Raw genomic sequence first — 19008 nt, 5'->3', positions numbered from 1 at the left:
AAATTGGTGGATCTAGTTTAGTGATTCTGACAGGAAAGAAAAAGAACAAAAACAAAACAGACAAAACAATGAAGCGAAAACAGTCTGTGAATAAGAAGTGACAGAAAGCTGCATGTGAGAGACATCAACTTCCTGAATTAGGAACAACATTATGTCTCATTCAGTGTGGTAACTGTCAATGAAAGATAACCCTGAGTCCTTTCACCTTTAAGTTTGGGTCATTCTGTCCAGTAAAGACAGGAGACTTGGAAAAAAATGTGCCTCCTTCTCCCTTTGTGTCTCTAGAGAAGGAGAACTTGACAGCAATGCATCTGCAAGCCATGTGCCATCTGCGTATCTGAGCCTGAGAGCAGGAAAGTTCAGACAGTGTCCGCTCACACAAACACGCATGCGGCGAGCATCAACTTTCAGCCACCTGGGAGTCTCATTTAACTTTTAGATGTGTGCTAATGAGAGGATTATAACCTTGTCCTTTAAGCTGACAACATCTGAACACAAACTTGACAAAGACTGAGGGGAAAAAAAATAAAGACTCCACACACCAAGCTGTGACTGTATTTGTTTTAAGGGATGAAACTCTCTTTATGAACAATTTTTTCCGCTTGAAAATGATCAGCCAACGTTTTTGACCTAGTTCATTGGTCAAAAATGTCCCCAAGTAATTCCTTTTATACTTTTACAAAGTATATATATATATATATATATATATATATATATATATATATATAACAAAAAGTGATGCACTATGTAGTGGTTAAGCACAGTTGCCTTCCAGTTATGAAGCTCTTGGTTTGAGTTTGCTGGAGTTTTTGTGTATTCAAAGTGGGTGGTTGGTTTAGTAAGTGGTCCACAGACTTGAATGAGATAGACAAAATGGGTATGACAGACACATTTAGGGGTCAAATTCAAATTAGATGACTCAAACACTGGGCTTGTGTTCTTTAACATTTCATACCTAGTGCAAGAACTAATTACATGCTATGATGATATTTATGATATGATATTTGAGATATTTTCCCAAGTTACAGATTAAACACCTAAAAATGAATTGCAAATTGCCAATGGGGACATTTGCTATCTCATTTATGCAAGAAAAACAAAGCAGTAACAGAAAAAACAGGCAGAGTCATATCTTTGGCTAATTATGACCCCTACCAGAATAGGCGAGAACTTGTAGTTGCCATCATGAACACAGTGTACCAATTTAGAAAAGCCAAATCAGAGTTCAAGCAGTAAGACCATGAAATCTTTGAGAGGCTGTTTGTGAAGTACCCAGGCCAAGTTTGAAAAACTCAAACACTACAGGGCCTGAGGGGTCTCCAGAGAGAGCTGTGAGGGTCTGCGTACAATGGCTTGTTCTTAGACCCAGCCTGGATGAGTGAATTTACGGTTCTGTATGCATGGATACCCTCCATACCCTGATGCAATCCCCCCTGCCACTCCCCGTTCTCTGCCTCTTTCATCCCCTCAATCCATCCCTCTTCCTCCAAATGGACACTATGGATGCTTGAGTGGGAATCTGCGCCATGGGAGGGAGGAATGAGGCTGAATGCACTGGCCTGTGAGTGGACATGTGGCAACAGGGAGTGTATACAGGCCTGTGAATGTGTGTTTGTGCGCCTCCTTGGAGATGCTTTATCCTCTGCCCTACTTCACAGTGATTCAGCCTCTTTTCTGAGACCCCATGACTGTTTAATCAGCTCTCTCTGTATGTGTGGCTGTTACTTTAATATAACCAAGTAATGACTGAAAAATAGGGGCGGTGCGACAGGCACACCAACCTTTTGTGACATCTAAGAAAGCTTATTATCCAAATATCTACAAAGATGCTTTGATTCAGCACCCCTCACGCCTGTCTGTGACAGCGAGAAGCAGTGTGTGTGGGCTGCAAAAACAAGGAAAAAGCCAAAGGTATTTGGGCGCTAGAGAGAGAAATTTTATAAGGAAGTAAACTGCTTAGTTCAGCAGTCGCCTCCATTTTCTGTTAGTGGAAAGAAGCTGCTGTATGAGTGTAACACTGCGCCTCTGTCACCGTTTATGAAAGAGAGGGAAGAAAGACACAAAAACAGTGCTGAAGACAACAGAAAAGGATGCAGTTTTATCACATTCAGTGTTATAGCTGTTCGAGTCTGCTGCTGCGTTTCTGAGTAATTGTGAGATGAATTTGAGTTGCAATGGTTTGAAGCAAATAAACAAAACTGAGCAGCCTCATTGGAAGGGGCTGTCATCTTACTTGTAAAAGAAAAAATGAAGAAAACATAGGCACTAGTTGTTCTGGCCCTATAGGACAGATTTCTTTCAAACTGTTTTCAACTGCACACTATTAAATATTCTATTTAATTCTATCTATAATCTATTGATCATGAATTTTTTTCTCCGTTTCTTTTTTGTATTTAGAAGTTTAACCAGGTTGTTCATGACTTAAACACATGGGGAAAACTTGGCTTATATTGAGTTAATGGTACCTTTTTTTATCAAACAAATTACTGTGAAAGAAGGCCTATTTTTTGGTTGTTTTTACTCCAAAATTTGGTGACGTTAGCAGTAGTCCACTAAATATTTAGCTTGCTGCTTACAATCCATTGCAGTCAGCCAGATGAGCATCAAACTTACTCCTTGATATGCTTCCTGCAAGGCACAGAGTTCCTCATGCAGGTACCGGTGAGTCTCTCCACATCCTCCACAATGACAAACGGTTTCTCCTCTAAGGTGACGATGGACAGGTGGTTGTCATCAAGTTCAGCATCACCAAAGGAGTTGAAACGCGGCCACACTGGATACTTCACAGTGAGGCTGCCATTGTCCAGTTTCCCCATCTGTTGAAAAAGGGGATGAGAGAATGTTACCGGCTGTTTTATTAAGCAAAAAACACAGTTAAATGTCATGCTCTACCTGATTCAAAGACCAAAGAAAAAAAGATGAGTCCTATGCAGAGATATGAAGATTTAAATTGTCGCTGCAGTGCATATATGGAGGGATAAGCTGTTCCATAAATTTAGGGCAGCAATTGCAAGAGCTCAATCACCTTTGTACTTTAATCTTGAAGTCGGTACATCTGCATAAAAGAAACTGGATGGTTCGAAGATCAGTTGAATGGTTTGGAGCTGGACTATGTATACTTTATAAATAAGCAATGAAATCTTAAAATTGAGCCAGAAACAAACACAAAGCTAATGAGGACATTTTAAAATTGATGTGTTAATGATTTTTTGTTTCAGTCAGACAACAAAGAGAAGAGATCAAAAATCCCCCAAAATAATAAATAGGTTACCGAGAACCTGTATTTTGATTATGCTTAAAACAAACATATAAAAAAAACTTAATAATTAAGTTTATACTGTTTTCAACAAAATTGCTGAAATACCCACAAGTTGGCAAGGATGTCCATGTTATTGTCATATCAAAAAACAGAGAAAATCCTTCTTAGCTTGGCTGAAAAATCTCACCAATCTTTTTTCCCTTTTTGTTTTTTTACAGTTTCCAGCTTCCACTCAGTTATTAAATATTTCAGTGCCCAATCAAAGTTGAATAGTGACAGGATAAGGATAAAGAGTAACACAGAAAATTGGCTGAACAGTAGTTTCCAACTATAAACCTTATCTTTTGTCTCTCTAAGCAAATATAATTGTCAAATTTTTTGGCATTTCAGAGAAACATCATCTCATCTTTTCCATTTATAAACATTTTAAGCTGTATGATATTTTTTGTGTTAAACAGCACATTTTTAGAGCTATGATTAAATTTTGAAGCTTGATTGTAATCCCTTAATTGCACACTCTGACACACATAAAACCTAAGGTTTTGTGTGTTATTTTTGTTCATCTCAAAACCAGGCCAAATGTGACGTGAACACGGGGACAAAAATCAGGCCTGTGTGCATGTTAAAACGTGTATTCTTTGTTTCTGCTGCCTAACCACACATAAATAAACCCAAACTGGCATGTGTTCCATCTTACTCATTCGCTAAAATAAACCCTGTTGTCAGTGAAGGTTACAGAATGACAGATTGAAGCACGCCGTGTGGAGCTGGATGATGAAATACATGTGGAGATTTTGCTATGAATGCAAACACATTCATTCAGTATGGAGACACGGAGAGAAGAAGTGTGCCACTGTGGCAACTCTGTTAATAATTTAGAACTTTTCAGAGTTGTGATGTCACTGATTCCCTCTATGGAGGCTCTTTACCCATCTACATGTGTGTGTAAATTTATAAGTGTGAGCATTTGAGTGTGTGTCATTCTGTCAGACAGCGAAGGCAGAGAATAAGAGAGAAACAGCAACAGGCACTAAGGCTTTGCTTGACTTTAAATTATTAATAACACGGGAGCCCGAAAATGGTCAAATCTAGCTCTCTCCTTTCTATCCATTTCACAACTCCTGCCTCCATCTCTCCCATGTCTCTATAAAACTGGACTGTGGAGTGGACCGGACACACCAAGACACACACACCTTTAAAGGCAAAATGGGAAAATCCAAAAATAATATTCTCACCAAAAGTACTTTTGTGTTAGCTTTTCTGCGTGCAAATCCATTTTGAATGCAGCCACTTCACACAAATGATACAGCCGTGGTAATCTGGCCCCCTTTTGACCCAGGAGTCATGACAGTGTTGTTACCAACAGACCCATAAGCGCTCACACATTGCCGTTGCTTAGCCTGCATGCTTGGCTAAGTCATTAACAGGCGAGCAGAGAGGAGGAAATGAAATTAGCATTTTAATTGTTTTGCTTTGAGTGGTTTTCTACCCTCTGACAGGGATTAGAGCCTCTTCTCTGCTCTTAGTCGGCACGACTGTCAACAGCTCACTCTGCTGTCAGCCGCAGTCCTCGGACTGTTTGTGTGTGTGTGTGAATCTGTGTCGAAGAGGAAGAAGCAGCACAGAGCACTGAGGTGGCATGTGTGCATTTTCAAGTGTGTCACCTTCACTCTCTGGGGATTGGCCACATTTGGCTATCTGTCCTAGTCCAGCTGTTTTGTATTTCACAAGTGAGTGAGTACATGTAGAGATTCACACACATGCTTGTGTCAGTGAGAAACAGAACTGGTAATGAAAGAATAAGGGGGAGTTTATGCAGAATAGAATAAAAAAAAACATATGAGGACTTTGTAATTTTTGAAAATCATTTTCAAGCATTACATGCTGTGACTACTGTAAAAAAAATACAGAAAATCGCTAATGGACTTTTACATACACACACACACACACACACACACACACACACACACACACACACACATATATATATATATATATATATATATATATATATATATATATAACCTGATACAGTGCCTTGCTAAAAGTTTTCATCCATTTCAGCATTTTCCTATTATGCTGTCTTATGTGGTTGGGGCTGAAATTAATATGTTTTGGCATTTCATGTAATAGACCTAAAGGAAATAATAGTATGTAGTTTATATACACCTGTTGAAAAAGTCTCCAGAGATTGCAACACTAATAAACAAAAGTTACTGCCACAGTGAAATAAAGACCACCTATACAGACGTATTAGGAACAAAGGTTGTTTTGTTTCATTGTAATTCAAAGTTTGTATTTTAAAAAGACATCAAAACTCCAAATATCATTCAGAGCACAATCAAATCATAGGAAGCCAAGGAAGGGAAGGCAAACCACAAAAACTAATGTACCAGCAAAGAGAGCAATAATCAGTTAAGTAACAAAGAGACTGAAAGTAACCTGCAGAGATTCACAGCAGTGATTGAAGTATTTGTTCACAAAAACACTCAGGCCCATACACCACTCTGGATATTTTTGAAACAGATAGTTTTCTTTTGTTTATCAAATAATATTCACATTATTCTACCAAAAGCTGAAATACCTATGTAATGACAGAATATTGCAAAATGTCCACATTAATGACATATTAATGACAGATACCATTTTCAGAACAAACCCTTAACAACTGCTGCAGACCAGCGCTATATGGACAAAAGATTACAGAGTCATCAGGATACATCAGGTGGTTGATGGTTCTACTGCCAACCCCACAGCCAGCCCTACATTGATTCAGCAGCTTAGATAAATCATCCATACACACATTAAAAAGGAAAGGAGACAAAATACTACCCTGTCGCACACCATTACCCACATAAAAAGACAATGTTACAGATTTTCCCCATTTTACAGACATAGACTGGTGAGCATACCAATAAACTGAGATTCTTAATAAATATTTCGGAACTCCTCTTTCGTGCAGTTGTTAAAACAATTTTTCATGATTTTCAAATGAGGCATCAATAAAACACATAAAAATTGTGGTATTATGCCCACTGCATAAATCTAGGATCTCCTTGAGAGAGAAAATGCACATATAAGTGCCGAGGTTTGTTTTGAAACCAAACTGGTTCTCAGATGTCACAATAAACGTTTTAATTCTATTTAACATAGGCCTCTCCAGGACCTTTGATAAAGTACAGGCCAGAGCTAGAGGTCGATAGTTGTCTTTACTATTTATTTTGCCAGCCTTATCTTTTACAATAGGCACTAAAGACACAGACAATATAGAATGTGTAACTTCCACAGTATATAGTCCACATGGATCCACAAATTAAAAATCTTCACTTTGGAAAGAATTTTTAAAGATGTTTTTCTCTCTGAACTCTTTGCTAGAGTTCTTAGAAAACAAGAAATATCTTGGTTTTAAAAGTATCTAGGAACGGGGCTTTCAACGTGTAAAATAGAAAACGTTTTAAGTTCAGCAAAAGAAATCATGCAGAAGATGACACTAAAATTTGTGTACTTCGTACATGCGGAAGAGGGTCAACACCCCTGAAAACACCATTCCTCAGATGGCTCAAGTATCAAGTTATGGGCTTGTTTTTTATAGGTAGAATCTGTAAAATTGGCCAAAATTGAAGAAATAAAAGATAGTGGTCAATGCAGGCTAGCTCTTTAGTCAAACTTGTTTCATTTATTAAATAAATTAGTGTTGAGATGGAGGTTCAGCTTGACAATTCACCTTAAAGCAACAACTGGGAGGTTTAAGAAGAAAAAAAGCCTTTTTAAAAGGAATCTGACTAAGAATGTAGGGTATGAATTAAAGTTTGATGTACACAAGAAAGAACCCTTTTAGTTTGAAGGAGCTGGAGCAAGTTCGCCTTAACAAACTTTCCAGTGACAAGATGTGCCAATAGAAATGGAGACATCAAAAGAGACCTGCACCTGTAGGGAAAGGACTTTAAATTCTTCATGTTTTAGAACAACTGATTAAAAATGGCAAAAAGAAAATAATTTTCAAAGCAGTAAGGATGTTCTTTGTGTTCATCAAATGACAGAAAAGTGCAAAATTCAACAAAGTGGGGAAAAAGGCTGTTTGTTTAATAGTTTATTTTTTCAGATTGGCCTATAGGTGTGCTGAATGCAAAAGTACAAAATACAATTTATTAACCTAAAATGTGACCTTAAAAATTAACTAAAGGCTAGTCTTTATTTAACAGGCGGGGGAATTTGTCATCTGACCTACTTTAATTTGAATCTTTATTTCAGGTATTTTTTTAATTAATATTTAGCAATCTCCTTCTTTTTTTCTGTCACACTGTGTTGGGTCTTCATGGGCTGTAATCAACCAGAACCTGCTGGAGAAATGAGCAAACATATTAAAAGAGAAAAGAAAAACTCAGTTCGGGGCGCTTACACTGAGCACCTTCTCTGCGCCAGTCTCAATGGGAAAATTATCATTGTGCCAAGATGCATTATGGGAGAATGAGTTCCTAATAGCGTGAAGAAACCCATTCAGTCATAAAACAGTATCTGTCACTCCTGTCAGACAAAATTATGCTGGCAAAGTGGATCCTGCTCGCCCTCTCCGCCAGCCTACCAATCCTCTGAATGTTGGTTCGAACGCTTGCGTGCGCGTGTTTTGCGTCTGCTTGCATGTGTCAGAGTGCACGTGCGTGCTAATGTTAGTATGGAGTAAGATGAAAAACGAGGGCAGAGAGAGAGGAGGATGAAGTACAAGAGTGAAAAAGCGATGATTAATTTAGAATCATTTTTGGAGGGGGGGGGATTCAAAGAACAATGATTTTTTTTAAAAATCCTTTTTGTGTTTGTCTGTGGAGTTGAAAAGTGTGGGTGTTTGCACGTGTGTCTGCTCTCCATACTGTGATTCTTCAAGCACAAATCCCATGCTGTCTGTAATCATTATTTTGTGAGCTGGCTGCTAACATTGTGGCAGTTTCTCAAGCTATTTACACACTCCATCTCCTTTGGTGGAATGAAACATGCCATCCAGGTTCTAGAAGGTAAATACAAATTTCTTTCAGATGCTGAAGTTAGGTTGAAACTCAGAATCACTAACAATGTGTTTTAAATATTTAAAGGTATCAACACTTTATATAAATATAAACTTAAGCAAGGTGCGTTGACCTGAACTTGGGCATGGACAATGTGTTTATGTGCTTACAAATGTTGTGCTTGTGTTATTTCTCCAAAGTCTTTGATTATACAGTTTAATTAAAATTCCAACATTTTTTTAATGAACACAGACTGAGGAGGAAACCTGACTTAAAAATGTAGCAAGGAAGAAGAGGAGTCATTCAAGAGAGCTACTTTCTTTGCACAAGTATGAAATAAAAATATTTCCTCTTATCTAAGCAGTTTTTAAAAGATCTGCAATGATTGGACATCTTTAGCTATAGCTCAGTTGCATGGATGCATGTAGAAACAAACCTGCCCACTGATTCTGTCCTGCTGCTTTTCCTGTTCAAAACACTCGCACAGTGCACGACAAGTTAGAAAAATTGGGATGTGCACGACGAGTCGAAACGATCCCCCCAGCTACGCACATCTGACACTGGGACATCAGTCAAATTAGTTTTATTTTTTGTAAAAGCCAAGAATGAGTATAAATCAGGCTTTAGGCCCCTTCACACTAGATGATGGCTACAAAAAATCTATCAAAACATGAACAGCCTCTGCAGGGTCTTGGGGAGGTCTTCAAAACGTAGTGGGCTCTTCATTATGCATGACTGCCTTCAGGTGATAATAAATACCCAAGAAAATTGTGTATGATATGTTGGATAAGTGATCTTGTATACACCCCAGCAGTTGAGACACAACTATGGCTTTAATTGATACACCTGCATGCAGTCAGGCATAAATAGATAAAGAACAAGAAAAACAGCAGACTCACACTGTTTGAGTTTTAGTAATCTGTATTTTGAGTTTTAGAAAGTGGTTATGCTCATGACTCTGGTTTTTCTTTTTTTGTATTTTCTTTTAATAGGGAAATGGCTTTGAGCTAGGAAAACCACAAACAAAGGAATAGTTTTTAATCATTTTTAATATCTCGTTTAAAGAACATTTTCACCAAACTTGTGACCACATTTAGACAGAAGGGTTTCAAGCTGGTCCTGCCTTACTTTGTGGATGTTTGGTCAGCGAGAGATGTTGGCCCATTGCAGTTTTGCCCACTGCTGCTTTAGTTTGTTTGTAGCCTTGCATTAATCCTGTGAGCCCTAAATTTTCATCAAGTTTTAATCTTTTTTTTTTCCTCGCTTTTAGAACATAAGAAACTTCCACCGAGTTTTTTTTTTTTCCACATCCAGATTGGGATTGCAACCAACTCAGTTCCATGTGGTATTGTCAGCTGCTGTGCCCTAAGTGACAAATGTACCATCTAACAGGAGCAACAGCCTGTGTAAGTAGCAGAAAGGAGTTCAGTTGGGTACTTTAAACACCTGAGTGCTAAACACTTGTGAGATCACGCACACGTTTGTGACTAAGTTCCATATACCTCTGTAGTCAGTTGCCTCCTTTTCAATCTTTCCATCTGTTTAGTTTTGGTTTTTTTTATATTCTCCCACTAATTTGCTTGCACTATTTAAGCTCAACTCTCTTTAGCTCTGCTTATTTCATTCCATATAGCTTTTCTTTCCCTGTCTCTGTGTCCTGTGCCCCAAGGGGACTCGTTTTTTTTATTTTTAGTGCATATCCATATTTTAGTGCGGTTACAGAATTTTTATCTCTTGATCATCATGTAAGTCTCTCACTCTCTGCTACTGATTTCTGGTGCATGGGTGGGACAGCAGAGAGAGAGTGAAAGAGATCAAGAAGCTCCCAATTATGTTCCTACTTTGGGTGTTGGTGTCTCTCCTTTTGCTTTCTGACTTTTTCTCTGCAACAGTGCAGTGGTACTGATCAATTCCACCGGCGCTCTGTTTACAGCACACTACATCTCCTCCTCAGCATGCCAACAAAAGGGTTGTGTGTCAGCATGAAATATAAAAAAAAGTTAGCTCAAAGGACTGAGTGGAAACTGCAGATTGCGGCAAACAGAACCGCATGCAGCAAGACACGCATATGTGACCTGAATTGTAACCAGATTGATCGCAACGCAAGCCTCTCAGATAGCGTTTCTGTCGATTACCGGTGGTGAAGGGTAAATACACACACGCGCAGCCACAAGAGAGCAGTGACCCTTTGCCACCCCAATAACAGACATCTCAGGTTTTGATTAACTGCTATCAGAGAGCACAACACCAGAGCGCACAGATTATCGAACATGGAGGGGAAAAAAGAGGAAGGAGAACAAGGAATAAGAAGGGCAGGGAGGGAAAAATGGAACTGCAGACAAAAAAAGCAAAGAGTCAGGGAAGAAAGGTAAAAGGTGAGGGATAAGAGGTGACAGGATCAGATGAATGGAGTGAAAACATGGTGAGGATAAAAAAAAAAAGTTAGAATCAATCTTTCATTTTTTTGCCTATTAGGACCTTTCTCATCCCCACACCTCTCCTTAACCATATCTCTCTCAAACTTGTCCTTTCACCCGTTCCACAGTATGAGCTATTGGGACATTAAATATGAGCTATTTAGGCAAGTGTGAGGCAGCCAGATGTAGGTATAAAGATACATGACTGTCATTTAAAGTCCATTACAACATCCAGAGCACCATTTACAGAGGCCATTCTTCGATGAAGATTCCTCACATTAGCCATTTAAAGAAATCCATAAGCTTGTTTTCAAATGGGCTCACAGATCAACAAAATACTGCTTCATGAACATTTAGCTTTCCAAATACTGTGTTTAGTAATGTTGTACGGTCAGCACAAATTTTTATCATTTTGTCACATTTCTCTACAAGTGTGAATGGATATTTTCACTTCTTCTATTTGACAGGTTCTTGGTCATTTTAGGTTTATGTTTGTTGTCAGATTTCTTGGTTTTCCCATTCTTGTCCTTATCTAGTATTTTAGTCTAAAAATTAAACAACACTCAAATGTCAAATTCAAACCCTCTAAAGTGTACGCCACATGGGCTCTGTCAAGCTAGCATTTCACTGGGCTGCAACTGTTGGCGACAACTTGTGAAAGGTATTCTTGAGAAAGTTTCCAAACATTTGCGATGGTTCTTAATTTCCTCGCATGAATCAAAGGCCTCTTGTGTTGTTGGAAATTTGAAAAGGTTTGAAACATTTGTGTGACAAATTTATACTCAAAGTAAGCATTGCTTTGTTTCAGGTGTCTGAAACCCAGCTCAACTGAGTTTCTTTGAGTCAGAAAATTGTAAGAAATGTGAAAAATCAACCTGAGGCACACACAAACACACATCCTCACACGCACACATACACACACTGTATATAATACTGTATATAGGTCAACAGCCTCACAGAATTTAACAAACAAGTTTGTGCTCAGAGGCTGACTGGGTTTAGTGGTGGACGTACACAACTGTCAACTTTAAAATTCAGGAGTTTTTTCTTCCTGTCTAGTTTGATGCTTTTACATGCACACTACTGTGGTTTAACACTTCATTGCTGTTGTTATTCAAGACAGCTCTCAGCTACAGTTTGGTTGGATGCATAAAATGAAACAGTAGTTTGTTAAAAACTAGGTGCTTAGGGTTGGGACAATATAAATCACATACTCCTACAAAGTCTACCATGTACAAATCTGCTTCTTTCTCTGTAACAAGTCCTACTTCACAACACCACACCCTCCAACTTATATACCCAGGTTTACAAAGGTAGTATATTTTTAAAGAAAACTTGTGTTTTTAAATCTAGAATGAGCCAATATATTACTGCAGTAATAACTTGGATGTTAAAACTTGTGCAGCATCTTCACGCAACAAACTCAAACCAATCCAGGTAAAGTCAGATAAAGATCCTACCTTTTCCCACTCTCTTTCTTTGTTGAGAACAATGACAACCAGCTTTGGGTTTTCCTGGTAGCCATCCTCTGTGAATGACAAGTCTCTGCCATCCCACGTCACGTTCATCATGTACCTGAGCGAACGAAGAGTGGAGAATGTGGAGTAGAGGGACAGGAGATGACAAAGAAAGGAGGCAGGAAAGAAGAGGGTAAAAATGGGTAATTCAAGGAGCGAGAAAGGGAATGAAGTGTGGTGATGAGAAACAGAAGAAAAAGATAATTCAATTACATTATCTGATAACCATGTGAAAAGTCAAGATCTACAAAGATTTTTTTCACTCAAATTAAGTAAAAAACTAAAAAAACAATGAAACATCAACATTTTGAAAGTTTTATTTTATTATTATTTTTTTAAGAAATCAGGCTTAACTAATCCTAAAGGCAGTAACTCACTGTGCTACAGCTGTTGGGGACTAATTGCAGACATATGATTGCGAGAATATGCATGAAATTTCACTTGGAATCACATTGAAGGACACGTTTGCATAAATTCCTGGGCTGAATTTCGTAGGTGGTTTGCACACACATCTACAAAAAATACTGCTCTAGTGACGTAATTGACTGCAGTTTGAGATGAGTTCTAGACACCTGCACTGATTTTTCTGTCTTTTTAGAGAGAGAAGTTGTTGCTCAATTTATTTTTTAACGTGCTTGAAATTCCTCCCATCTGAGAATGAGGTAGTGTGAAAATTGAGAACTCATGCAAAAATGTTTCAAAACATTTTGGAAAGTCCCTTGCAAATGCTGTTCACAATTTGTTGCAGTTCACAAAGATACTAGCTTTACAGCGGGGGTGACAAACTCCAGGCCTCAAGGGTAGCTGTCCTGAAAGTTTTAGGTTTCTCTGCTCCAACACATTCAAATGATTTAATTACCTTCTCACCAAATCATCAAGTCAAACCAGCATGAGCATATCTAAAACATGTAGGAGAGCGGCTCCCAAACAACGGTGTTTGACACGTGTGCTTTACAGTGAAGATTGCCCTACATGGTGCTACATAGTTGGTTATTAACGTAGTAAGGTTTACTGATTGTAGGTCTGTACATGTTCATGTGAAATGGGTGGAGCCAACATTGGAGAACCAATCTCAATAATGGATCAAGAACAAAATGTGGCAAAAAAGCAAATAAATCATACAGTTAATAAGCCCATCAATATTGTCACATCATTAAAAAAAACAACTATCTTAACTAAATTAATGTGCTGCAGGTGTCGCCTCCTATTAGGACATGAGGAAACCTTTTAACCTAATTCAATCCCAACTTTTTTATAGAACCTATTTCACACTGAATGAGTGTCCAGTGGAAAGTCTGAACTTTAACTTAAGTAAATTAATCTTTTGTCATTTAAAGTGTTTGACCCATAAATGTAATCTGTCTTTTAAACATTTTAACCTCCATGTGGAAATAAACATAAATGTTCAAACACAATATGAGGCAGTTTGGTGAGTATAATAAAAAGAAATACATAAGAAAACTACTTGTGAATGTTCTGTTTTAGGCTAAATAAGGGTTGGATAACTCTCTTACACAGACTTAGTGAAAGTAAAAATGTAACAATGTAACTCAAGGAAAGAGAATAAAGAGGACACTTCCACAGTTACACAGAATTGACTTTATTTTTTATTGTTGTTGTTGTTTAGGGACAGTGATTGGTTGAGAGGCAATGTGCTAAAATGTGTGATCTCTTTTTTGGAAATCAAACCTGCTCCAGAGCAAGTTAGGTTTTACACCTATTATACTGTACTGTACTGATATCACACACACTTTAATGGCTGACCCATATGGCAGGTCACATTAGCTAAGATGGAGGGCAGTGGGGAGATATTCTTGGGTCCACACTGGCTCCACATTAATCACGACTGTCCTTCCCCACTCTGTCTCCCTCACTGCTTCTGTCAGCGGTCATGTACGACACAGAGGAGTGGCCTCCTCTTTTCTTCCTCCTCTACTACATTCTGAGGAGGGGTGACGGGGCAAACTTCTAAATGGAGCATGCATTCACGTGCACCATTGAAAAGCCACAGCGGACAGCAGCAGGTGAGGTGTTTCATGTTTTGTAGGACATTGTGTGAAGGACTTGCTGCAGAGTCAAGCTGACAGGACAGACAGACAAAGGAACACAAACATACACTTAGATACAGGCAATTACATAACTGCCAGCTTTTCATGGCGGCAGGCGATAAAAAGAGTAATGCAACATGTTTGACCTGCTTGCAATTAAAATCAATTTACCCCTGTTTAGTTACCCCGGCCTGTATGCTCAGCACACATATGTGCATAGTAACACAGGCTTTGTTCAACTGAAAAAAAAACAGTCACAAACTGAACAAAATGTGTCAGGCAAAAGCGTAGAGGTTTACATTCACACATTCTTTCACACTGGTATGCTGTTTTATAAACCTGGAAAACAGTATAAACGGGGATCTCATTTAGCTACAGCCTAGCCTGGATGAAGATTTTACTTTAACTCCATGCTCATGACTGATGTCACAGCTGATTAGGTTCTAACTACTGATAACTACTTGACACAGCATCAATTCAAAAATGACCAGACTATTCCTTTAAACAAACCACAGACAGTGTGTGTGTGCGTTTGCAAGTCTCTCTGGACACATGCCCATAGAACAGGTGGACTGATTGTTGTTGCTATGATACGGACACAGACTAAAGTGTGTGTGCCGCAGAATGACCGTCATCGGCCACAGATGAACATTCCTACACAAAAACACAGACAACTATTTTGCACACCTCAACAATATTTAGTCTAGCACCGCGTGTTGGATTTGTAGCAGGTTCTCTCACTGTCCAGCCTCCTTAATAGCTGTAACCTCCTTATTCATTGAGGGTGGGGGTGAAAAGGGGGGAGAGACAGCAGAGATGGAGCACCCACTGAAATGAGAGTGGGTTGTAAAGATGAATGAGGCTGAAGGGAGAGATGGAGAGAGAGCCTGACAAGGGAGGAAGAGAAGCATGCCTCAACAGAGTTAGGGATAAAAATATCTACTGTGTTATTTATTTTCTTTTTCTTTTCTTTTTTTTTTTACTGCCTACCCCTTCTTTTTGAGCACAAAAGGTTAAAGTAAAGGGAGGTGGAAAGTGAGTGGGGGTGGGTGTGAACTTTACCAGAGTTAGCTCTACAAGTAAACAGCAGAAGTACCAAATCCTCTGCATTTCTGCAGTGCTAATTGTACTATTGATATTCAAATCGAAGGATTGACATTGCATATCAGCTACTGCCTTCTATGCCAAACTGGTAAACAAAGATCATTTTGTGATGAGGAGGGACAGAATTACAGCCTTTTCGGTGAACCTGGCAAATTATGTGGGCAATGTGATGTTAGTGCTCAGAGTACTCTCGGCAACTACCACACCAAATTGTAACTCAATAGCTGTAAATTTATTGGTCAGTTATCGGCATTTTCATGTTTGAAAAAGGTTGCTTAGCTGTGACAGCCATTTTGAACTGGATCAGCTTTGAACATTAATCAGTTGTAGACATAAATTCATTGATTACTTTCTGAGAAGTTCATTAAAATCCACTCAGTGACTCATTTTTTGCTAAAACAAGAGACAAACAAACAAACAGACATGGGTAAAACATCTTTCTTTTGCCATTGGTGCCATTAATGCCACAGGCTGTGGATGATAATCATACTGACTCCCTTCTCCTCCATAATGTCAATCTTCTCTTTTAACACTACAATAAAAAATCAAGTTAACACTTATTTAGAGGTGTGGCCTAATGCTTTATGAATAGAACGTCTACATTTTCTTTGAAGTGGCTTCACTGGACGAGGAACCATCTGTACGAGGGCGATGGGATGAACTGTACAAGGCTGTGCGTGTCAAAGATGGAGACATTTATCCTTGTTAAGTCAAGGACCAGTCCAAGCAATGATGTACACTGTCAACGTACATGAGATCTTTGAAGCACACATACACACACACTCTATAAAAAGGGGAGGAGTGTAAAAAAGAATTGTGCTATTTAGGCTGATTCAGGATTTGAAGAAGACAATGGGGTTTGTTCTCATTTAAAAAACACAATCATCCTAAAGTGGTCTGTATTTTATAGTATGAGGGATGGCTGTATAGGATCTGCTGTGCATATAATTTATTTTGTTTGTGCATAAGGTTAGTTAGTTTTAATGTCCCCTAATCTGCCACCTAAAGACCAATAGCTAACTCACTACTTGGTTGTTTTCAGGTTTGGATATAAATCCCAGCAAAACACAGGAGCACCTTTCATAAACACCCATCTCTGTGATGAAAATTTTATGACCTCCTTGAGACGCCGGATTTGCTTTGCTTCTTGCTAAAATCTGCCCACTCATTTTGATGTTTTATTCAACATTTCCCCATCTGTGCTGTCTGAGAATTCAAAAATCAGTGAAATGTAGTTCACGGGAACTAAAATGATACGGGCCGAATAAATGTCCCTTACTGTTTCAAACACTTATGGTTTCCTCAAAACAGTCGCCAGAGTTGCCATTTCCCACTTCTAGAAGCCTAAAATATGCATCATTGCAATGCTTTATTTTATCAACAATATGTAAACTTTCATTTTTGTTCAGCCAAAAGAGCCCTTTCTTCCTTTGTCATGAAGTTGTGGCAATTTTAAATGTGTGCATTTAAAATGTGTAAATTGTGTGAATGCTGATTCAGCATTCACACAATTAATTCTTGGACTCTTGAAGAAAATGATATAAATTTAAATATCTTGCCTGTCCAAAGTGATTGGGATGCTTGCATCTGAAGTATAACCTTACAAACATCTAAAAATGATAGCTTGTCCAGGACTTTTACAGAGTATGTGTGTAAATGGGTGTGTTTCCTCTGCTCTGACCCTCATACATCAGCCCAAGAGATTGAAATTACCTGTCAGAACAAACTACTACCACCACGCCTTTTCCACACACACACTCACACACACTGATAAATAAGCGCTAAAGTCTTTTAAGGCACGCGGTTCACCACAACAAGGTGAGCAGTACGCTGTAAATCTGTCACGAAGGAACATTCTCTGAAGAGGGAATATTTCTCTTGTTTCTAAAATGCACACTCACACACATTTTATATGGAGCACAAGCTGTCACTTGGTCTGATTGCTGCACTGGCCAGCGCTCTTAGTCGGTCATTTGTCTCCTGGTTTTATTTAATTTTATTTTTCTATTACCCTGCAAAACAAATTCATCTTAGGTGCGTCACAGCAGATTTATCATCACAGCTGTCACAAGCAAAGTGAGTGAGGTAAAACTTCACTGAAAGCACAGGCAGAATGGGAGAGTATCAGTCACTGGAACAACAGACTTCTCTGTCATTCAGCTGTTATTATTCCTCTCACAATGAGTTTAACTCAATTGCGGAAGGTTTTCAGCTCATTGAAAAGCTGGAGGTAGCTTATATTTGAAATCAAGTTGCTTTCACAAAACCAAACTCTGAAAGGTAACAATAAATTTGGAGCCCACTGTTAGACTATTACTTTTATCTAAACACTGTTATTGTCATTTTGAATAGATCTACTGAAAAATAAAGATGATTCTTAAGAAGTGTGCCTTGCCTATTTATTTGTATTTACCCATCTTTTTGTTTTAGTGTGTGAGTTAAATGTATCTTCCTGTCTCCCCTGACAGCTGCTGATGGTCTAACAACCAACACTGGCCCGTTGCCCCGACCTAGCATTGACCAATCATGTTTCTCATGTCATGGCCCTTAAGCCCTATTGGCTGCGCCCTCTCAACCACAACATAACCATCTGTGGGCACTCATCACCTGGATAACAACCCAAGGCAGCAGAGCATGCTGAGAATAGAGTCAGCTGGCTCTGGATATGTGATAATTCCCATTGGTTTATCTGTTTCCTGACAAAATAACAGATCTTGTGTGAAACTAACACCTAAAAACCTACTGACATTGTTAAAGTTGTTCTCTTTACATAAAAACACAGACACTTCTAAGTTACCTTTACGACCACAAAAGCATTTGCAGCAAAACGGGCCAGGTCAGGAATACCTATGATTTTTGCTGAACATAAATGGAAACAGCTTGATTGATGCATTGATTTAAATAAATATATTGTAGCTCAAGCAAGAACTGGTTGGTTTATTAATCAAACATTTGAGTTTCAGACTTACTGAAATGAATAAATAGTCAAGAAAAGAAAGGAGGGAGTCCTACATTATTAAATTAGAGTTTGTTTAACAAAGAACTGAAACAAAACCAAGTAAATGCATACATTATGATTGTATTTGTACTTGTAGTTTTACCTGTTTCAATATTAAAACTCCTGTGGAGTATTCTTAAAACCCAATGACTAAACAACATGAGAAAATGAAAAGTCAGCAATTGTCTGTATTTGTATTTGTCTGTCCATATGTTAGCAAAATATTTTATGACCCACTGAACAAATGACAAATTTTATCTCTGAAAGTAGTCACTGGATGGACATCTACAACTAAACTACTTTTAAAGTCAACCTAATTTGAGATGACCACCACAGCTAATCAACCTTAACAAACACTAATATGGGTATAACTCAGTCATCTTCCCAGATATTAAGTTTAACTTTGCTGTGACAGTAACTGAGAATCATCCCCAATGAATACTTTAAGCTTGAACAGATCACACAAGACGTTTGTTAAAAGCTTTGGCATGCAACCTGTAAGTTTATATACACTCCCTGAAAGTGTGCTCATGTTCTTTCTTTCTAAAATTGCTTTAATTTAAAAAAAAATGTTGAGACAGGAAGTTCACCAAAAGACAGTGAATACTTCAATTTGTTTATAGGGAAATAAAACGATGGTGACTTGGTGTACATGTGTTATCTTTTAA

The 19008-nt window shown here is 38.4% G+C and overlaps 1 protein-coding gene and 1 long non-coding RNA gene across 2 annotated transcripts in view; one reads left to right on the top strand and one right to left on the bottom strand.

Moving 5' to 3' along the window:
• grin2aa (glutamate receptor, ionotropic, N-methyl D-aspartate 2A, a) overlaps window positions 1-19008 on the bottom strand; it is a 170259-nt gene that overhangs the window by 22601 nt on the left and 128650 nt on the right. The window contains exons 5-6 of the mRNA XM_017428151.3: window positions 12134-12248; window positions 2614-2816 (exon numbers count right to left, since the gene is read on the bottom strand). Coding sequence (XP_017283640.1) covers window positions 2614-2816; window positions 12134-12248 — 318 coding nt within the window. The remainder of the gene's footprint in view (window positions 1-2613; window positions 2817-12133; window positions 12249-19008) is intronic.
• Window positions 1-19008, top strand: part of LOC119617518 — a 63318-nt gene that overhangs the window by 42732 nt on the left and 1578 nt on the right. The window lies entirely within an intron of this gene.

This window comes from Kryptolebias marmoratus, linkage group LG12, assembly GCF_001649575.2.
Source record: "Kryptolebias marmoratus isolate JLee-2015 linkage group LG12, ASM164957v2, whole genome shotgun sequence".
NCBI lineage: Eukaryota > Metazoa > Chordata > Actinopteri > Cyprinodontiformes > Rivulidae > Kryptolebias > Kryptolebias marmoratus.
Note: the sequence above shows the minus strand (reverse complement) of the source record. Positions and strands in the feature narration are given on the sequence as shown.